Source organism: Rhinoderma darwinii, chromosome 4 (assembly GCF_050947455.1).
Source record: "Rhinoderma darwinii isolate aRhiDar2 chromosome 4, aRhiDar2.hap1, whole genome shotgun sequence".
NCBI lineage: Eukaryota > Metazoa > Chordata > Amphibia > Anura > Rhinodermatidae > Rhinoderma > Rhinoderma darwinii.
Window position 1 is genome coordinate 146,284,734 of NC_134690.1, and position 22,486 is coordinate 146,307,219.

The window sequence follows — 22,486 nt, forward strand, 5'->3', positions numbered from 1 at the left end:
TGTTATAATACGTTACTGGTTCAGTGACCCGCCCCCCAATCTTCCATCTAAGATTGGGCCGGGGTGATTATGTGCAATTGTGACCAAAACTGATTGTCCCTGTCTTTGCACCATGAAAATAGTGTGTTCTTTGACAATAGTATAGTATGACCGTATGTATTTTTTGGGTTATCCCGTATTGCAGAACAAGCAGTGGGAAGAGCACTGTGATAAACTCCATGCTGTGGGACAAGGTGTTGCCAAGTGGCATAGGACATACCACTAACTGCTTCCTGAGTGTGGAGGGCACAGATGGAGACAGAGCGTACTTGATGACTGAAGGCTCCGAGGAGAAGAAGAGTGTGAAGGTGATTGTTTGCAATGAGATTATATACTCATGTATTATCAGTTATAGGGTACTGCAATATATTACTATTCACTTCTACACAGATTAGGCATTTACGTTTTTTTTATTAGCCTTTCTGATTACATATATGCAGCCATAAAACATAGCAGATGCTGCGTTCAGTTTTCGTTCACATCAGCGTTCTTGTTTTGCTCCATCACAGGAGCAGAGCAAAAAAAAAAACAGAAGCACCAAATGAAATACATGACACACACCAACGGTGCCCGATGGATCCCATTGACTTTAATTGGTTCTGTCATGGTGTTTGTCGTTTTACCAGACAAAATAGCAAATGCCATTTTGTTTGGCATTTTTCATAAATAAAAGCTGTTTAGGCATAAAATGAGAAAAGAAATAACCTTATTCCTTATATGTACAAATGTAAATACACGTTCTCCTACGATTTACTAATATACAAATCTACTATATTAGGATTGTGACGTTTAGTACGCATGCAGGTGTTTTGTTTTTTCTTACAAAAAATATCCGTCAAAGAAACACCTTTACAATTTAAAGGTGTATACATATCCTGGACGTAGCCATAGCAACCAGAATGAAAACTTCTATTGTTGACATTGCTGGCTTTACTAAGGGCAAAATACGAAAAATATACATTTTACATAAAGTGGCTTTTTTATTTCATGGCTAAACCATATTACTTATAAATAGGTTTGGAAACCCCTTCAAACATTTTAGTTATTAGTTATTTTTTTAAGGCCTTAAATGATATGTACGCCTTTTGAAATCTGTTTGTTGTTGCTTTTAAGATTCGGCATCCGTGTGATTTGGTGCAACTTTCTAAATACGTTTTATTAAAAATTATTTTTACTTTTTGTGAAACAGCTGCTTTGTATTCTGTATCCAGGGCAACTGTATAGTTCGCTAAGACCTGACTGGTTCAGAGTCAGCGGGTCCACGCAGGATCGAGCTGCTATCGATCACATCTAAGTTATGAACTTAGATGTGATCGGTAACCGCTCAATCCTGCGTGTCAGACACGTAGGACCCGGTGACACTACCCGTCAGTCCCCCAGTCCTGACGGATACAGGTTTTAGCACTAGATACAGCTGCTCTGTATACAGAATACAAAGCAGCTGTATCTCAAAAAGTAAAAAATAATTTTCAATAAAATATATTTAGGAAGTTGCACCAAACACACTGATAGACAATTTTATTACAAAAACAAACTAAACTATTTCAAAGGTGTACATGGAAAAAAAAATGGAATTGGCAATTTATATTAGTGAATTGAGACCGATTGAGTTCATACAATTGCGTGTAAAATGAAATGTTTAACATGGAGTCATCACTTGCTGTGAAGTCTGTCTGCTACCATCTGTACTACATTGAAATTCTTGCATGTGCTTTATGTAGTCGTTCTTGTGCATAGAGCTAACAATCCTTTCTCTGTGCAGACTGTCAATCAGCTGGCTCATGCCCTTCATATGGATAAAGATTTGGAGGCTGGTTGTCTCGTACATGTTTTCTGGCCCAAAGCAAAGTGTGCACTTCTTAGAGATGACTTGGTTCTTGTAGACAGGTGAGACTTGATGGTAAAATGTGATGCCACATACCTTCTTTTCTCTACTTTACTGTACAAGCATTCAAAACTCATATCCTCAATGTACAAGTCACGCATTTTGACTATTTTCATGTGTTCAGTTAACGGATTTATAAAACGAGGTACACATTGTAATGATTACTTTATAAGGCCTAATTCGGACATGGGCAAATTACTGTAGACTTCAGAAGCGAGGGGTTTTTTTTTATTAGCCAAATAAATCCATATACATAAGTAGAAAAGGGCCAAAAAAAGTTTGGCACAGCAGCAAAGTTTTAGGTTCATTGGCTAACCTGGCTACTGGTATTTGTGCTGCACTGCGGTAAAAAAATTCAAATGTTTAAAGCAACGTTGATGACCTTTTAAAGGGGTTGTCCACCACCGGACAGCAGAACTGCAGCTCTGCTCCTATTCACTTGAATGGGAGCAGTACTGCAGATCGGCCGCTATTCCTTGGCTGGACCCAACTGATTCCGGCACGTATGTCCGGTGCCCGGAGGCAGCCGGAGTGTCTTAACTGTGAGGGGTCTGGGTGTCGGACCCCCGGAGATCATGTATTGATGACCTATCTGGTGGATAGGTCATCAGTTGTCCGGTAGTGGACAACCCCTTTAAACACACAGATTTGTCCAGCACTCTACATAAGTCATTGAGTAATTTCAGTGAACTTTGCCCCATGTGAACAGAAATAAACCAAACGCCTGCAGGGTTAATGGAAGTCCAGAAAAACTGTTCTGACTATAAGGGTATGTTAACACGGCTTATTTTCAGCCGTTTTTCATGCCGTAAAAAAAAAAAAAAAAATGGCTGAAAATACGGGGGCTGAACGCCTCCAAACATCTGCCCATTGATTTCAATGGGAAATACGGCGTTCCGTTCCCACGGTGCGTTTTTTACGTGGCCGGCCGTGAGACATTTTTGGAGCTGTTTTTCATTGGGTCAATAGAAAAACCGCTCCAAAAACGGCCGTAAAAAAACGACTGAAAATCAGAGGCTGTTTTCTCTTGAAAATGGCTCCGTATTTTACAGCCGTTTTTTGTTCAGTGTGTGAACATAACCTTGTAGAATCCGTGGCCCAGTTCAGACTAAAGTTGTATTTATCATTAAAATATTTTCACACCGAAATGTACACGAACCCTCATAGAACCCTTTATTGCAGATGTCTGCAAGTGTTTGTGATCCTAATACATCTCAAAACCGCTTGGAATTAGCTAGTTTTTCCCTTTTGCTGGCAAATTGAAATTCTATGTGTGTGTGTGTGTGTGTGTGTGTGTAAAATATATATATATTATGAATTATTTTTTTATTCTTATTGTGTGACTTGTTTAGTGATTATTGAATAAAGTTTGTATAACCGCTCCCTTTTGTATACATGTGCACGTCACTTATACTTCTGTTTATACATGTCAGGACGTAGCGATTACTTAGCCACACCCACTTTTTGGAACCGTCGGTTAATATTTCAGGAAATGGCGTAATATGTTACGTGTGATGTACAAGCTGTCTGCCATATTTGTGATTAAACTTGATACACGACCCCTAGTAAATGTGTGCCATTTTGTTGCAGCCCAGGAACAGATGTGACTACGGAGCTAGACAGCTGGATTGACAAGTTTTGCCTCGACGCTGATGTCTTTGTTCTGGTGGCTAATTCAGAATCTACCCTTATGAACACGGTAATGCCGGATTCCAATCGTCCCGTTTTTTTCTTTGTGCGTGTAGAACTACAGTGTGAGAGGCAGGGAATAATCGCTGTGCACCTACAGGTGACAATGGCTGCATGGATACACCGTGACTGGCTCATTCATTTCATGTCTCTCCCCATATCACCACTTAGTGTCACCTGTCCAACCAAAAGTCTTCTGAAGTCTTCTTTTTTTTTTTTTCTCGAGTTCTCCATAGGACTGAATGCAAAAAATTTTTTATTCAGAGTTCTCACGATGCCCAAACATAGCAACCGCAAAGTGTTAAATGACATATTCAGCACGTCTAATTCAGTACATGCACCGCCATGATTCCTTCTAAGACTTGCAGTATTGGCTTAAATCGACCCTCTAGGCTCCCCTTACTAGGGTTGATTTGCCTTAATATGTTACAATTGCCTGATAATTTTCCTATTTCTCACTGGTGGTTTAGTGGGCTGTATCTTTCTATAATTTATTCTACGCCTTCTATACTGGGAATCTCATGCGCTGACCTGGTGATGCTGTGATAGACTTGTGTTTTTACTGTACACGGCTCAGCCCTAATAAAGCTGAGCCAAAATCCGCAAGCACCGAGGTAAATCAATAGCAGGTAACCATGAACTACAGGCCCTGTCTTACATGTCAGTTTGAGCTCACGACTGGACAATCAGGAGTAGCCTTTGGCTGTGTTCACACACAGTTTTTTGCAGGAGGAAAATTCTGCCTCAATTCCGTTTGGGATTTTGAGGCAGATTTTGACCTTCCTGCACGGCGTTTGCGGTGATTTTCGCAGGGATGTTTGCGGCATTTTTCGCTCGCGCTCATTGAGTGCTACGGGCAAAAAACTCAGCGAAATACGCTTTCTCTGCCTCCCATTGATGTCAATAGGAGGTCAGAGGCGTAACCGTGCGAAGATAGGGCATGTCCCTTCTTTCTCCCGCGAGGTGGTTTTACCGCTCACGGGAGAAAACCGCCTCTCATAGAAATCAATGGGAGGCATTTTCGGATGGTTTTTGACGAGTTTCGCGGAGCGGTTTCCGCGCCAAAAAACTAGTCAAAATACTCCATGTGAACTGGGCCTTAATGTATCATGCGAGGCTTTGACAAGAAAACATTTTAAAACGTGCATCAATAAATGCACCAAAGTGCGCTATGTTAAACTGGCCTAAAGCCAGTTTTTTTTTTTTTAGTAAAATGGTACATGCATCTTTCTTTTTTTATGGCAATTTTGGCGGGGGTCGTATTACCTGGATTTTTTTATTTTTTTTTTAGTTGGTGTTTTTCACATTGCAAATGATGTGATACAAAGATTCTTCTTTGCAGCACATGCTTTTTTTCTAAAAGTCATCAAAAACAACTTATTTTAAAAGAGGATTAGAAAAAAAACCTAGGGAGGACTATGGGACAAAAATGCCAACAAATAATGCAAAAAAAACCGCCAAAGGCAAGCTTGCTATGGTTCATGGTTTTTGAAAAATGCCACTGACCCATAAAATCCCACCTAAGAACTGCCATGTTTGTAGGGCCGCAGCATTTTTTGCCGCTAAAAATGCCGCAACTATCATGGCGTCGTTCCTAAAAACCATGTGTGTGAATCCAGCCTAAAGGTGAATGTAGAGCAAGTTGACAGCCGTTCCCATGACTTACGAGCCTGATCTAGAGAAACTGTGAATAGATTCTGTGTCCAGCACTGTATTCATACAGAGCAATAAAATCTATTCCACTCTATCTTAGACATGATGCGTTCCGGATGTACAGCAGTGGAGATCTGGGTATAACTGTTGCCCTCTGTTTTTCTTATCTTTACTCTTTTAGGAAAAACATTTCTTTCATAAGGTCAATGAGAGACTTTCTAAGCCAAATATTTTTATCTTAAATAATCGCTGGGACGCATCGGCATCGGAACCGGAGTACATGGAGGATGTAAGTTGACCTTTGTGATATATTCATGTGTAATTTGTACTGTATTGGCCTGTATGAATAATGACGTAACACCACTGTGCGCTCCGGATTACTATGCTGGATATACTATATACAGATGATGTGCAGCTCTTTTCTTGTATGTATTAAATAGAGGTTATTTCTACAGTTGCTTTGTACTGTTCACTGACCTTGTATTCTGGTATCCATACGAGCAGGTGCGTAAACAACACACTGAGCGTTGCCAGTCTTTTTTGGTGGATGAATTGAAAGTGGTAGATCGTTCAGAGGCACAAAATCGCATATTTTTTGTTTCTGCCAAAGAAGTTCTGAGTGCCAGGATGCACAAGGCACAGGGGATGCCCGAGGCTGGTAGGTGCAGCTCAACTTCCAGATTCAAAGGGTGACCTAATACAGAGGTCTGATTGTTCTCATGTAAGATTTTCGATGTCTTTTCTATCACTATAAAAATTGTATAAAAATTGGTTATAATTTAAATATATGATCTAGAAATGAAGGCTTTCCTACTGCTCTATATTACTGAATGCCAAACTCTTTCTAGCAACTTCCTTGTGGTCTGCTATATACTTATAACATCTTCGTACACAAATATTCAGTTTGATCCATGTAAAAGGGTATAATAAAGTGAATTTGCACCTTTGTCTTGTTCAACAACACTTTGTCTGCTGTGTATGGGCACTTTTATCTCTGCAAACAGAAAACATTTACAAAGTTATGTTAGGGCCTGTTCACATCAGCGTTCGCTTTCCTTTCAGGGGTTCCATTGGAGGTTTCCGTCGTGGAACCCCGCAACGGAATGTCAAACGGAAACCTTAGCTTCCGTTTGCATCACCATTGATATCAATGGTGACGGAAACATTGCTAATGGTTCCGGCAGGTTTCCGTTTTTTAGACGGAATCAATAGCGCAGTCGACTGAACGGCAGTCCATTGAAACCTCCGACGGAACCCCTGAACAGAAAGTGAACGCTGATGTGAAACGGCCCTTATTGAGCCTAGGCCAGAGCTTCATTATTATTATTTTTTTTTTCCCCTGGACACTCAAATAACATGAGGTGGCCTAGTTTCATACACATTTTTTTGGCTTTCCAATTTCACTAGTCTTTACGAATTGTTTGTATACGATTTTAGTCCATTGACAAAGCCATAATATTTTCATGTCCTATTCTATTTTTTTTCTCCTCTAGGTGGAGCTCTTGCTGAGGGATTTCAGACCAGGTTCTTGGAGTTCCAGATATTTGAAAAACTGTTTGAGGTACAATGGTTTTCTTTGGCCTAATCCATTGACCTTTCCTTTTTAATAGTTTGACTAGTGGATGTAGATTTGGTGAGCATTGTATGTAAAGCATTTCACGTAATGCCTAGTTTATGCGAGCTGCGGAGGTGCACACGTCCCGCAGTCAGTAGAAATGAATCCATTTGCTTTAGATTATGATCAGAGAATGTCTGGTCACTTTATGCATAACCATTTCCTACCCTGGATGTTACTATCTAGACGGTACAAGATCTGTATTTGAATGAACCTGTGTATTCCCCTCTTGTGCTATATGCAGTTACTAACCTCTCCTGTTTTAGTCCTTTCTCCATGTCCATTCCTTTCTAATCTAGCTCTAGCAGTGTGTGCTAACTTTTCAACCTGTTGTTCATCATTGCTGACCTCTAGATTCACTTCTTTGGGGGACAAAAATCCCTGTTTTTCTTTTCCTTTTTCTGCTTTATTAATTATTATTTATTTTATGTTTTGAGTTCTGTTTTAAGTACTACATATTTTACTTCCCTTGTTTTTTGTTTTTTTTTACCAAGGGAATACTATATATTTCCGATTTATACAGAGACTGGTTTATATTATTGGTATAAATGACAATATCTACACTATTCAACCGTAACATTAAAACCACTGAGAGGTGACGTGAATAACATTGAATATCTCCTTACGGTGGGATATATTAGGCAGCAAGTAAACAGTCCGTTCTTAGAGTTGATGTGTTAGAAGCAGGAAAAATGTGCCAGCGTAAGAATGTGAGCTACTTTGACAAGGGCCAAATTGTGATGGCTAGACTATTGGGTCAGACCATATACGATACTACAGAAAAGGTTCGGTATCACAAATTGGTGAAAAAGTTAATGCTGGCTTTGACAGGAGGTGTCGGAACATAGGGCTTGCTGCGTGGCCGCAGACCGGTCTAAGTGCTCACTCTGACCCCTTGCCATCTCCGAAAGTGCCTACAATGGGCATGTGAGGATCAGAACTGGACCATGGAGGAAGGTAGCCTGTTTGGATTAATCACGTCTTCTTTTAAATCATGTGGATGGCTGTTTGCGTGTGTGTGTCTCTTACCTGGGGAAGGGATGGCACTAGAATGCACTATGGAAAGAAGGCAAGCCAGCAGAGGCAATGTGATGCTCTGGGCAATGTTCTGGTGGGAAACAATTGGTCGTGGCATTCATGTGGATGTTACTTTAACACGTACCACCTACCTTAACATTGTTGCAGACCAACTAAATCCCTTCATGACAACAGTCTTGCCTAATGGAAGGATAATGCGCCCTGCCGCACTACAAAAATTGTTCAGGAATGGTTTGAGGAACAAAACAAGGAGCTCTCAAATTGTTGACTCGGCCTCCAAATTGCCCAGATCTCAATCCGATCCATCTGTGGGAAGTGCTGGAAAAACAAGTCTGATACATGGAGGCCACAATGCGCATCATAAAGGACCTAAAGGATCTGCTGCTAACGTCTTAGTGCCAGATACCACAGGACACCTTCAGAGATCTTGTGGGGTCCATGCCTCAATGGGTAAGAGCTGTTTTGGTATCACGGGGTGGACCTACACCATATTAGGCACGTGGTTTTAATGTTATGGCTGAAATGGTGTGTGTATATGTAGGTGTTGGCTTTTGACATGGTTGTCAGCCCAGCATCTCTGGGGCAACAAAGCAAAGCTCTTCTAGTATACTTCTTATCCTCTGTCATGAGGCCACTTGGAACGCTTTCTCCTGGAGCGAGGTCTAGTGACCTCCTCATTGATAATGACTATCTGTCCATGGTGATGGCTTGGTTTACATGTAGAGATGATCACTGTAGGTGGTCAAAATGATCAAATCCATAAGATGTGATTATCATCTTCCAATGGTGCCAATGTTTCTTCATGTAAGTACAGAGCTCAGCTGCCATCCTGATCATTATCTAGAAGACTGTCAGACTTAGGGGTAAATGTGAACATGTAACCTTGGCATAAGAGGTAAGCACTGCCAAAGAAGTCTCCTGATTTTAGTTTGGTGTCTCCGAATGCATTAGAGCCAACAGTTTGTTTGTTTTTTCCTTGAAATGGCAGATCTAACATAGACACCTTTTGTGCATGTATTCTGCTCTAGGAAACCGTCAGTTATGTATGTTTTCAGTGGCTGTGTAAATAGACTAATACGTGATCTAAATGTAGATAACGTAAGGCATGATAATGCTACTTACCTTAAAAAATATTAGAGGGATAAAATCTAAAAAAGATTAGGAACCGTTCATTTTGGGTGGGGTTACCTATAAGCTTCCACTTTGTCGAGTTTTATTAATCTGGGATCCCAATGTGGAATATCAGGAAGTTATAAGGGATGGGGGGGCGCTTCTTACTGGTTTGCCTCTTCTCTACTAGATAAAGTTTTTAACTGACTAGTGACTGAGAGCGGTGTTGTCACTGTGAACGCTGCTTCTTGCCATTGCTTTTTTGTAAAGGAGCCTTTATGGTACCTGATGGGAGGTCAGAAGTGATTGTAGAATACATGATCCAGTTCTGGGTGAAATCCGTGCATTTCAGATGTTCTGGTTTCACCAAGAAGGTTTTTCTTTACCTTGTTATGGCCACCTCCTAATAACGGGGGTGACTCTTGCTCCACTCCATCTTCTTATGTGTGTCTGTTATTTTCTCGTTTTCTCTTTCACAACTGATACACATTACTGTGCTACGCGGAGTGTAGAAGGAGCACATAAGCCTGCTGTTCTGTCCTCATATTTCATGTTTTTGTTTCGTTACGCCGTGTCTTTTTTTGGTTTTGAGTTTTATTTGAGCAGCAGCAAGTCCTTTCCTCGGGCACTGGTTAGTGCCATCTGCCTTGTGTAATTCCTGACTTGCTTTGGATGGGATCACAGTAATGTGTTGTGACTTGGGCCCCACAGGAATGTATCTCGCAGTCAGCAGTGAAAACAAAGTTTGAGCAGCACACTATCAGAGCTAAACAAATTACAGATACTGTGAAAGCTATAATGGATGCCATTAACGTGGAGGCGGCTGATAAAAGGTAGGCATGTGTTTTTTCATTCTCTATATAGTGCAGAGGTTCTTATGTACCAAACAAGGTAGAGTGTTAAAGGGGTTGTCCACTGGCTGCTTTTTCTCAACAATGAGCTGTTCTGGGGGATCCTCCTGCGACCTGCTTGTATTGCCTTGGGAAGGGGGCGATCATTATACGGTTCCATGCAGTGCTTTTGTTTTGCACAATGTAAACTGTAGTCCAATTGCCATTTGTGCAATGTATTGATGTGTCTGGTCCTCCCTAGGTTGAGCGTTTGTCCCTCTGCATCTATTATTTTAATTTGTCCTATTCATGTAAAACCCTTGAAATTGTATTTTTTTATGTTTTGAAAATTAGTAAATACAATAAAATTATATATATATATATATATATATATATATATATATATATATATATATATATAGCAACAAAAGAAAACAGCAGCACTCACTAGAGAAGATGCACAGGTGCCAAGCAAGCCATCCAGATCCAAGGACTAGGTAGTATATAAAAGTAGAGCTCTTGCAGCACTCAAAGTGGTGAAAACAAAGTGGTTTATTCAGCCAACAAACAGCGACGTTTCTGTCCAACACTAGGACCTTTATCAAGCATGGTAACATACTGAGTGAGCATGGTATATAAAGAGTGAAAGAGCATTTGCATAATTAATCTCAATAGCATACATGTGACGTGCAAAGTGCAAGAAAAAAAAAACAAAAAAAAAAACAAACACAATGTGTTTAAATAGTATCAAGACTGATCAAAGCATTGACACATAAGAAGCACAAGTGTGAATACATACATAGAATACAAATATCGCATGCAAAGACATATAAATATAAAATTACGGCATAAACATATATGTAACAGTTGTGTTGAAACAGATCACGTTGCTTTTCCTCACCAATCAGAGCTTCAGGACCTTCATAATGCAAACACATACAGGTTATCCAAATAGCAATAATAAATGCACCAAATGTGGTCTTGCAACATGTGTGAGTGTGTGTGTATATATATTGCCAACTTCCGGTTGATAAAACCGGAAGTATTACCGTGGCCTAGCAACAGGACGCTGTAGGAACATAGCGGCAGATACGTAATCTCACCGAAGGCATCCCTCTCGCAGCGCGTCCATCGTTGCCAGGTAACATCCAATCACACGACTCCTTGTGATTGGAAAGGTAAATATAGTGACGCAATCACCGTTGTTGTCAAGTATAGTCCATATAGAAAAATGATCAAAACTTGATCACAAATATGCTCGTAGGTGTAGTCAGTAATGATGCAGCAGTATTTCTAATAGTACGTATATATCGAAAGGACAAGATACACCACAAAGTCCACACGCGGGTATACCCGATCCCTGGCCACACTTCCGTGGTCAGGAGGGAACGGTTCCCCAGAAACTCCAGAATTACTCCAACCACAACTTAATGTATATGGGGGATCCAAAGAGTTTGTGAACGTGTAACGGACCTATATTGTCGATGTAATATCAAGTCCGCAGAAACAATGTCTGTAATAAGAGAATATGAATCTGGGTAATCAGCCCAGTATTGTTTACTGACAATCCACATACGAGACAAGAAAAAAATATAGTAAAAGCTATCTTTATATGGAATAGATTGGGACTAAACAAAAGTTAAAGAAGGTAAAAATATTACACAATCTTTATTACAACCACTAAAAGTGGGCAATTTTCCTTGCCATCATTGTGTAAATTGTACTTACATGTGCAGAGGTAATGTCTTTGTACATCCCCAAACTGGTAGAAACTACAATATTAGACATACACTTACCTGTGATTCTGACTGGGTTGTTTATGCGCTATGGTGTCCGTGCCAATTAATATACGTGGGCGAAACTACTTGTACGTTCAAAACTTGTTTTAATAACCACAGATTTTCAATTAGGAAGAAAAAACTAGATCTACCCGTTGCAAAACATTTCGTTGAGAAGGGACATACCGAGAGAGATCTAAAATTTATGATCTTGGACCATGTTCCCCCATTACCCAATGGTGGTGATAGACACATGGTCCTGCACAAGAAAGAATTGAAATAGATTTTTTCACTTAACACATTGAGACCTAATGGGCTCAATGTAGAATTTAATGTGGATAGAATCACTGTGTAGCGCTTTGCCTCCCTTTCCCCCTTTTTTAGGTTTTTTGTATATGTCTCTCATCGGACACTAAATTTGGTGACATGATTTTAAAATATTATACTATATGGATATGTTTTTTCTATTACTAATATATTCTGTTTTGTATCACTCTAGATCCCAACAGAACTTCGGGACCATCTTCTTCCGTGTTCAGTCTTATTGTATTGTATGCACTTGCCAAAATAATGTACTCTTGCTGTTTTGTTTAGTCCCAATCTATTCCATATAAAGATAGCTTTTACTATATTTTTCTTGTCTCGTATGTGGATTGTCAGTAAACAATACTGGGCTGATTACCCAGATTCATATTCTCTTATTACAGACATTGTTTCTGCGGACTTGATATTACATCGACAATAGAGGTCCGTTACACGTTCACGATCTCTTTGGATCCCCCATATACATTAAGTTGTGGTTGGAGTAATTCTGGAGTTTCTGGGGAGCCGTTCCCTCCTGACCACGGAAGTGTGGCCAGGGATCGGGTATACCCGCGTGTGGACTTTGTGGTGTATCTTGTCCTTTCGATATATACGTACTATTAGAAATACTGCTGCATCATTACTGACTACACCTACGAGCATATTTGTGATCAAGTTTTGATCATTTTTCTATATGGACTATACTTGACAACAACGGTGATTGCGTCACTATATTTACCTTTCCAATCACATGGAGTCGTGTGATTGGATGTTACCTGGTAACGATGGACGCGCTGCGAGAGGGATGCTTTCGGCGAGATTACGTATCTGCCGCTATGTTCCTACAGCGTCCTGTTGCTAGGCCACGGTAATACCTCCGGTTTTATCAACCGGAAGTTGGCAATATATATACACACACATTCACACATGTTGCAAGACCACATTTGGTGCATTTATTATTGCTATTTGGATAACCTGTATGTGTTTGCATTATGAAGGTCCTGAAGCTCTGATTGGTGAGGAAAAGCAACGTGATCTGTTTCAACACAACTGTTACATATATGTTTATGCCGTAATTTTATATGTATATGTTTTTGCATGCGATATTTGTATTCTGTGTATGTATTCACACTGGTTCTTCTTATGTGTCAATGCTTTGATCAGTCTTGATACTATTTAAACACATTGTGTTTGGTTTTTTTCTTGCACTTTGCACGTCACATGTATGCTATTGAGATTAATTATGCAAATGCTCTTTCACTCTTTATATACCATGCTCACTCAGTATGTTATCATGCTTGATAAAGGTCCTAGTGTTGGACAGAAACGTCGCTGTTTGTTGGCTGAATAAACCACTTTATTTTCACCACTTTGAGTGCTGCAAGAGCTCTACTTTTATATATATATATATAATATATATATATTTATATATATATATATTTACCAATTTTTATAACACTTCCAAAATAGTTAAAGGAGTTTTCCACGACAGGGCAACTGTTGACCTATCCACCAATAGGTAATCAGTATATGATCGGTGCGGGTCTGATACCTGCTCCGGCTGCCTCCGGGCACCAGACGTCCATGTCGGAAGCAGATGGCTCCCGTCACGTCAATAGGAGCAGTTCTGCAGAATGGCCGCTATGCAGTGGTCGGAGCCAACTGCTTCCAGCTCCAACTACTGCAAAGCCTTCAAAACATCCGGCACCTGGAGTCAGCTGTAGCGGCTGATCGGTGCCGGCTCCGGTTGTCAGACCCACACCGATCCTATACTGATGACCTATACGGTGGATAGGTCATCAGTTGTCTGGTCGTGGTAAACCCCTTTATTGTTATAGTGGTATGATAAACTTGTTGGCAGTCAAATTTAATGGGATTTTCCTACTAGAACAGCATATTGCTTTTGAATAATAGTGTAGACTATATTGTTAGATGATTTTAACTAGTTTCATACTTTTATCTAGGCCTCATTAGTACAATTGTATATTGACATTTGAGGTGTGTGGGTATTTTCAGGGTGAATGCAATAGAAAACCGAGAATACCAGGTGGACAGGCTGGAGTTTGTACAGTGTCAGATGGAGATCCTGTCTGAAGACGTCCGAAAAAGAATTCTGCATATCACTGAGGTGGTGAACACACAGGTGAGGCTTGTCTGACCTCTGTGATTTCCTTCATGTATGACCTAGCATCCCTGCTCTCCAGCATCTGTGCTGTTACGTACAGAGTTTGATGCAGATTTTTCTGCAGATTTGACAATATGAACTGCAAAGGGTGAAATCTGCAGTAAAAATATACAACAGAATTGACGTTCTGAAGATTAGAAAATCTGCAGAATGCTCTCATTTCCATGTGGATTTTTTTTTCTAAATATGGATGTTTTTTTAAAACGTTATCCGCATGTATTATACTGTAAAATTCTGTCGCTTTTCATTGTGGAATCTGCACTGGAAATCTGCAGCGTCTGAATACACCCTTTATACACCTTCTATGGCCGAGGAGTGTATGTACTTAAACACTCACCCAGCAGTTGTGGTGCCCAAGATTGGTCTCCAGGGTTTGCCACGTCTAATGTTAAGTCATTTCTAATGTCCATAAGAAACTTGTTAAAAAAATATAATGTATGGTGATGCAAAGAAGCCAAAGATAGTGAAGTGGACTAACGTATCATTTTATGTTGACAGGTTTCAGATGCTATGATGGATGAGATCTGCCATCTATCCCTTTTAGTGGACAATTTTGATGGAGACTTCCATTCATCGCCACAAGTTCTGAAGCATTATAAAAACGTAAGATATTATTCCAGCACTCATTTCAAGAATTGCATACATGGATGTGCTTTATATGGTGAGCGCTGAAGGTCTGTGCACAGTTATGTTCTCTATTGACATGACCCATGATTGTTAAAAGTGTGACACCTACTGTGCTAGATGGTGCTCTAATGGTTCACCACAAATACCTATAAGAGAGGGGCTCTAAAGCTGGCCATACATTAGTGATTGCTTAACCTTCACAGACCAACCATGAATGACGCTCTTCTGGACCACAAACCCTTAAGTTAAAAGAACAAATCTCTGATCTATATCTGTCTTGAACTGTAGCCTGGTCTGTGCTTCTAGTGATGCAGATCTGTCGTTTTGGCATGAACGACATTACAATTTGGCAACCGATGGCGACTGAAAAATCCAACACGGCAGATTAACTTTTTCACAGATATCTGAGGTCAGTCACATCTCTATCGCGCTGCTTCGTGATAGAGATGTGACCGACCACAGATATCTGTGAAAAAGGCACCGACAGTAGGCAGAAAATGGTTTTAATCTGCCTTTTAAGACAACCAAAAACTCTAGTGTATGGCCAGCTATAGACCTTAAAGTCTCCCTGCTCAGAGTTGGTTGTACTTTTATTCAGCTGACACCTCTTCATAGGACTGTATCCTCCTTTTTAAGGCCTTATTTACACGAACGTGTTAAACGTCTGTGGGACGGCCGTTGAAATAGCGGCCGTCCCACGGACCTATGTAATTCAATGTGAACGTTCACACAGCCGTTGTTTCAATGGTCCGTGGGAAAATAGGACATGTCCGTTCTTTTCGGTCATCACGCATCCATCCATAGACTCAACTATGGGGGATGCGTGACATCGCGTCCCGCAGCGCTGAGCACGGATGCACCTCGGACGTGAAAAACTGCAGTTTTTCACGTCCGAGATGCGCAGCGTTCGTGTAAATAAGGCCTCAGAGCGAGCCATTTGGCACAAATCTACTTTTATCAAGATGATTTGGCCAGCAGCCCAAGAACAAGCATAAAATCCTACTATTTTTGGATTAAATTCACTATAATATATATATATATATATATATATATAGTAACCTTTATGAACCTGTACTTATATATTAGGGAAATGTTTAACTAGTACGGTAGTTTCTCCAAAATACTCTGTCTGATCAGATCTGTCAGGACAATATAGGCCGCTATTTACATTCGACTGCTAGATTTGCCGGGCTGTGGCAGGAGATTTTAATCCAGTTGCGGTTATATTGTTCAGATGGCACAACTGGGATTATTGTCAATTAAAGGCAAAATCTTATTTTCTGTACATTGTGAGAATATTTAACTGGAATTTTCAGCCTTGATGCCTATACTTGCTACTTCTCATTTCTGCTGCTGAACCTGTAGGAACTGAATGCACACATAGAGAAAGGAATGGGGAGGAAGCTGGCAGATCGCTGCTCTGCTGCCGTCAACTCGTCTATATATAAAGCACAAGAGGACATTATAGGTAACCTGCAGCGTTCATTTACTTTACATGCTGATAAGTGACTTGTCTGCTCTCACAGAGGTTGTAGGAAATTTCTCCAGGATTTTATAATTCTCACTTATTGCCATTAAAATTGAACACACGACCTACCAGAGGCATACCCTAAAGTTAATGTCCGGCTTTTAACACCATGTTGTCTTTAGGTCCATATCCTGTGCTGATTCATTTCCTGATATATCTTTATAGAGGTTGGTACTTTGATTTCCTGAGGTTAATGATAAACGTATGGGAGCAAACTGCATACATTTAGGCATTCAACTCCATACAAAACCGTATACAGTGTATTCCCAAGCTCCCTCTAGTGGTGGCTGCAGGTATCTAGGTGATTATCATTCAACTCAGTTGTTTTTTTATACACAGCCCAAAATCCCCTGTATAAATATAGAGTTCTGATTGCTATAAAGATATTAATCCGCTATTTAGGTACCAAAAAAATGGTGTTCAAGGGTGGACATTAACTTTAAAGCTCTATGATCCTGGTAAAAAATAGTTTACCCGTGCCCACCATGTAATCAGTGACAAATTCACCTTCTACCATATGTGTTGTATAGGATTTCTATACATTACAGAAATCTATCTGACTATACAAACATTTTGACATCGTATTCCCATGCATAACTCCTCACCTCCTACATCTAGTGCTGGTGTTTTCCTATGTAGTATCTGGAATATGGGCCCACTTGTGACTGGTAGATCTGTAATGTCTTTACATATTCCACTTTGGACCCCAACTACTTAGATATACTCAACTTAAAACTCGGGCTCGAAGTACATTGGGAAGTCTGAGCAAGTGTATTGCACTGTTGCCTTATCTGTATTCTATTCAGACGAAGCCCATTAAGTGCACATTCCTTACTCGCCAACCAGAAGGATTTTAACGTGGACTGAGTATGAGTAAGTTGGCAGGATACACATATTGTACATCCTTTAAAGATCTTGATGTCCGCACATTGGCAGCAGTTTATTAGCCATGTAGCTTCTCAGGTTATTCATTATACCAGGGCAGTTGACATGTTTCTAATATAAACATTTCTATTTCTTACATTCGCACTAGAGAGTTATGTTCCTACTGGAAACAAATATTCCCCATTGTGTAGCATTGCAGGATTCATTAGTGGCTTTTAGCAATATTTGATTATCTTTCACTTTTTCAGAAAACTTAAAACCTTTGCTGCCACCTGCTGTCCAAAGTGAATATAGCACATGCTTACCATGCAAGAAATTCGATCTAAGCTATAACTTAAACTGTGAGAAATTATGCTGTGATTTCCAAGAACAAATAGAGTTCCACTTTTCCCTTGGTTGGACATCGCTTGTTAATCGGTATTTAGGAGCCAAAAATGCTCGTATGCTGCTAGGATTAGCTGAACCAGTTTTTCAGGTATGTGTATCTGGCTGTCCACATATAGCATATTTTTCCCATTTCTTTAACAATTATGATATGATATAAATAACGAATTTATTTGTTTTAATTCAAGATACCGCGACCTGTAACCACCCCCACCACATCTTGTAGCCCTGCCCAAACACCTGATGCTTTTTCACAAGATGAGATGATGGTTACAGTGATGTCTGGATTGGCATCGCTGACATCAAAAGGTTCTATGGGAGTCCTAATCGTCGGAGGAGTGGTAAGCGACTAATAATTCATTGTATTCAGCGTGACTGGAATAGTTTTTGTGTTAATCGTATTATTACTTTGAATGCAAACGCCATTGACTTTGAGAAAAACGGTACACTAAAGATAGACATTCCAATATGGTAACCACACAACATGAAAACATGACGGTTAATAGTTGTAGACGTTGCTCAGATCGGTTTATCGTTTTTATCTGTAACAGATTGGGGGCTGCAATACACACTCTTTTGGAGGTGGATTTTTTTTTTTTAGCTGTTAAGATGGTAGTAATAAACTGTAGCGAGTCCAGGCTCTATAGACCAACATGATAGAAGTCTGTGTGCCACATTTTTTTAGGATTAATCAACAAATTTCACTTGGATGGGGCTGATCTGCAATACCAAACATAGCCCATGGAGAAGTGTGGCGCGGTTTCTGAAATAAAGCTGCCATCCTTTTTTTTTTTTTTTATATCAAACAACCCCTTTAAGTTACTAGATCTATTGCTGTAGTGTTATCACACTACCAGAAATGACCCATGCAGTTTAGGCCTTAGGTCGTCTTGAACATGTTCATTATCTGTGGGGTACACAGGAAAAGAACAAGGGATCTGTAGATCTGCTGCAGTCTCATACCTACACATGTTTAATGATCTACTGCTTGTAATAAACTTTCCAGTCAGATAAGCTACAACTGTATTAGGCTTCGTTCGCATCAGCGTCGGGACTCTGTTCATGGGTTTCGTCGGACCTTTCCGTCAGGGGAGCCCATGAACGGAAGCCACAGTTTCCGTTTGCATTGCCATTGCTTTCAATGGTGACAGATCCGGTGCAAATGGTTTCCGTTTGTCACCGTTGTGCAAGGGTTCCGTCATTTTGATGGAATCAATACGGTAGTCGATTGCGCTATTCAGTCTGTCAAAACGACGGAACCCTTGTACAACGGTGGCAAACGGAAACCTATAGTTTCCGTTTGGATTTCGTTCATGGGTTCCCCTGACTGAAAGTGCAGACGAAACCCATGAACAGAGTCCTGACGCAGATGTGACTGAAGCCTGACATTCACAATACTTGTCACCTGCAGGTCTGGAGAGCTGTGGGCTGGAAGCTCATTGCCTGCTCACTGTTGGCATATGGAAGCTTGTACATGTATGAGAGACTGACGTGGACGACAAGGGCAAAGGAACGGGCTTTCAAGCAACAATTTGTGAACTATGCTGCCCAGAAACTGCAGATGATAGTTAGTATTACCAGTGCAAACTGCAGTCACCAGGTGCAAAAGTGAGTACAATGATGCCGGTAAATATACTTCAATGACTTCTAGTACCCAGATAGCAGCCCCATGTAAATCTTATCAGTGTGTCTGATCTTCCACACTACTGTAGGCGGATTTTTCTCATATATCGGACATGATCTTTTTTTCTTAGGGAGCTTGACAACATATTTACCAGACTCTGTCAGCAAGTGGATGTTACTCAGAGGGATCTACTGGAATCCATTAACAAACAGTTAGAAGAAATAAAACAGCTTCAGAAAGTTCAAAGTCAAGCGAAGGTCTTCAGGTAATAAATCCTATGCTTTAGATTTCCTTTAATATTTACATTATGTATGGATTAAATGGTGTATGGAATTGGACTTGTTAGAGAGTGTCCCCTACTTCTTGCTAACATACATTCTGTGGGTCAGTATGGAGGGGAGTATGACTATAGGACCACACTACACTGGGTTTATTTGTAGTCTGTAACCATGGAGACACATAGGACTACTTAGGAGCTGTACACACAAAACTGTAGAATATTTTAAATCTCAACACTACTTGCAACATTGCTTCATTCTTTTATTGTAGATGCATTGGGGAAAAATGGTTGCCAAATTATACATAGCCTTTTGACTACTTACTAAGCAATGTGCCTTCAAAAAAAGTCTTACATTACAAAATTATTACCTCAGTCACTGACCCAACATGTTTTATTAACGTGGGGTCTATAGTGAAAGAGAAACATTATAACCGCGTTTCAAGCCACGATCCCAGTATGCAATGTTTTAAGGTCTAGTGGCCCCAATTACAAAAATATTATCTGCTTTACACGTGTGACAAAATGTAAAGGCCACAATGTTGTGGGTGAGACAACTCCGCAGAAGGGCGGTTTGTTTGATGCATCATTGTGTGCCACCTCCTAGGGCTGTGTAGATTTGTGATGTGCCTTATTCCCAGTCTGCTTTCCTGAGGGGGAAAAAAAAAGTTTCTCATAATCATGATTGTTGTTGCCTTCAAAGAAACAAAGCCGTTCACCTTGAAAATGACTTGGATCACTTTACAAAGATGTTCCTCAACCAGAGCAAGTGAAGGGCTGGACGCAGAAGATACTTCTGACCTATTCATGAACCTGAAGGAGATGAGGAGTCCTGGTCATGCACCTACATCGTATTCTACCACTCTTCTGCAGGACTTTCTATGAAACTGGGATGTCAAGCTGTGAGCTAATGGCATTGCCTTCTGCTGAACGTGACTGCACATTAGGGAAGATTTACGAAAACTGTCTAAGATTTAGACCGTGTAAACTTGGACCAGGAACTCTGAAGATGTGCCAAATTTATCGCAGTGCTGCATCTTGATAGACACGTTAAACACTTTTTTCCTTATTTCGCTTCATTTGGCGAAATTTAAACCAGTCTTTTGCGCCTTTCATCTAGTCCACAACCCCCTTGTCGAGGTGCAAAAACAAAAAGTCTAAAATGGTTAATGAATGGGGGTGCATGGCATGTGTACCAGAATTCTGGCTTATTTTCAATAGTAAATCTGCCCCATTCTGTGTATGGGTATGTGCACACGATGAGAGGCTTTTACGTCTGAAATGACAGACTGTTTTAAGGAGAAAACAGCTGCCTCGTTTCAGACGTAAATGCTCCTCCTCGCATTTTGCGAGGCTTCTCCGACAGCCGTAAATTTTGAGCTGCTCTTCATTGAGTTCAATGAAGAACGGCTCAAATTACGTCTGAAAGAAGTGTCCTGCACTTCTTTTGACGAGGCTGTATTTTTACGCGTCGTCGTCTGCACAGTACGTCGGCAAACCCATTCAAATGAATGGGCAGATGTTTGCCGACATATTGTAGCCCTATTTTCAGACGTAAAACGAGGCATAATACGCCTCGTTTACGTCTGAAAATAGGTCGTGTGAACCCAGCCTATCTGACCTCACCTTGCAGAGGTGTCCGGTTACATTCACTTTACTACCAGAATATATTTCTTCATTTGTTTTTGTAAAGAAAAAGTTGCTGATTTGCATAAACCCCATGTGTGGTTTCAAATATCAAGGTTTGATTTAAATATTTATTTTAATATATACAATGAGAGCTCAGCATATGGAGAAGTGCTAAACTTTTATATTCATTGTACCAAATAAGTGGTAAGAATTCAAGATGGACCGGGAACCCCCCCCCCCCTCTTTTCTAGGGTCACTCAGGTATAATGGCATAAATGTCAGGTTATAGCAATGGAGGTGCCCACATAGTGGGTTACTATAGTGAGATTGGCAGTATTCTGAACATTGGTTAAAGAGGAACTCTCCGTTATGTTTAGTCTTTGGATACAACAGAAATTCTGATGTGTATTGGAAATGCTGCGGCCTCTTCAAGTGTTCCTGTAAGGGGGATTTCTCAGAAAATGGATTGCCCCTATAAGTACTTTAGACAAAACCTCATTAAAAAATGCTTTGATGAGAGATGACGTAATTTATGAGTCTGCCTCCTGTGAGGTTACATCATCCGGAGACCGCGTCACATCCTGATATGTAATGGATAGTGTTCCTCGAGATGGTGCCTCGAGAGAATCCACAAATTATAAAAAGGACTATTCGATTTATCCACGTTTACAGTTTTCCTATACTCGCTGACATGTAATAAGTGGCACACATTTTTCTATACATTACGTCTACTAATGTATATAATGTTTGACAGAAAACAATAAATTTAAGTTTTTGTATTTCTCACTAAAGTTATCGTTGTGCTTTTATTCACTATTTATAAATTTGTAGATGAAGGTGTTTTTTTTAAGGGGTTCTCCACTCGGGACAACCCCTGTCAAAATATTCATTGGACATCATAGAGGGAGCCCATGATGTTCCAGGGGCTGGATCACTGCAGTCCACTCACCTTCAGTCCTATGTGGACAAGCCCTTGAAAGGCAACGAAAAAAGGAGCGCAAATATGAGGATGGTTTAATAAAACAGTAGCAACTCCGGGTTAACAAACCATTCCACAGACTTCTCCCTTATCTGAGGAGAGTGTTATCCAGTGCTGTCCTCATATATTCTGGAGCGCTTCTCAAATCTATTTACCTCGGCCTTCCAGATTCCCCACCAGGATTCTTCAGTTGTCGAGCATAAATAAAGCTGGTAAATAAGTTACACACGGATTCTATGCATTTCAGGGGAAACCCCCTTCACCATGGAAAAAAAAAATCCATTCAATGTTAGCCTTTTAAATACCATTTCAAGAATACTCGCATCATGGATGGAAGAAATGGGAGCATTTAAATGTGGGCATGATGGATGTAAATCCTGTAATGCCTTCACACAGAAGGAAGAACTTTAGTTCCATGGTACCCGAAT

At 40.3% G+C, this 22,486-nt stretch overlaps 1 protein-coding gene across 2 annotated transcripts in view; it reads left to right on the plus strand.

Moving 5' to 3' along the window:
• The window catches only part of MFN1 (mitofusin 1), a 31,881-nt gene extending 10,011 nt beyond the window's left edge, over positions 1-21,870 (plus strand). For both annotated transcript variants that reach the window (XM_075861653.1, XM_075861654.1), the window contains exons 4-18: positions 185-347; positions 1,802-1,926; positions 3,515-3,623; positions 5,448-5,555; positions 5,771-5,924; positions 6,760-6,827; positions 9,741-9,862; positions 13,957-14,083; positions 14,624-14,728; positions 16,118-16,220; positions 17,414-17,640; positions 17,738-17,890; positions 18,961-19,157; positions 19,304-19,438; positions 20,154-21,870. In XM_075861653.1, the coding sequence (XP_075717768.1) occupies positions 185-347; positions 1,802-1,926; positions 3,515-3,623; positions 5,448-5,555; positions 5,771-5,924; positions 6,760-6,827; positions 9,741-9,862; positions 13,957-14,083; positions 14,624-14,728; positions 16,118-16,220; positions 17,414-17,640; positions 17,738-17,890; positions 18,961-19,157; positions 19,304-19,438; positions 20,154-20,223 (1,966 nt within the window). In that variant the 3' untranslated portion in view covers positions 20,224-21,870. The remainder of the gene's footprint in view (positions 1-184; positions 348-1,801; positions 1,927-3,514; positions 3,624-5,447; positions 5,556-5,770; positions 5,925-6,759; positions 6,828-9,740; positions 9,863-13,956; positions 14,084-14,623; positions 14,729-16,117; positions 16,221-17,413; positions 17,641-17,737; positions 17,891-18,960; positions 19,158-19,303; positions 19,439-20,153) is intronic.
• The last annotated feature ends 616 nt before the right edge of the window (positions 21,871-22,486 follow it).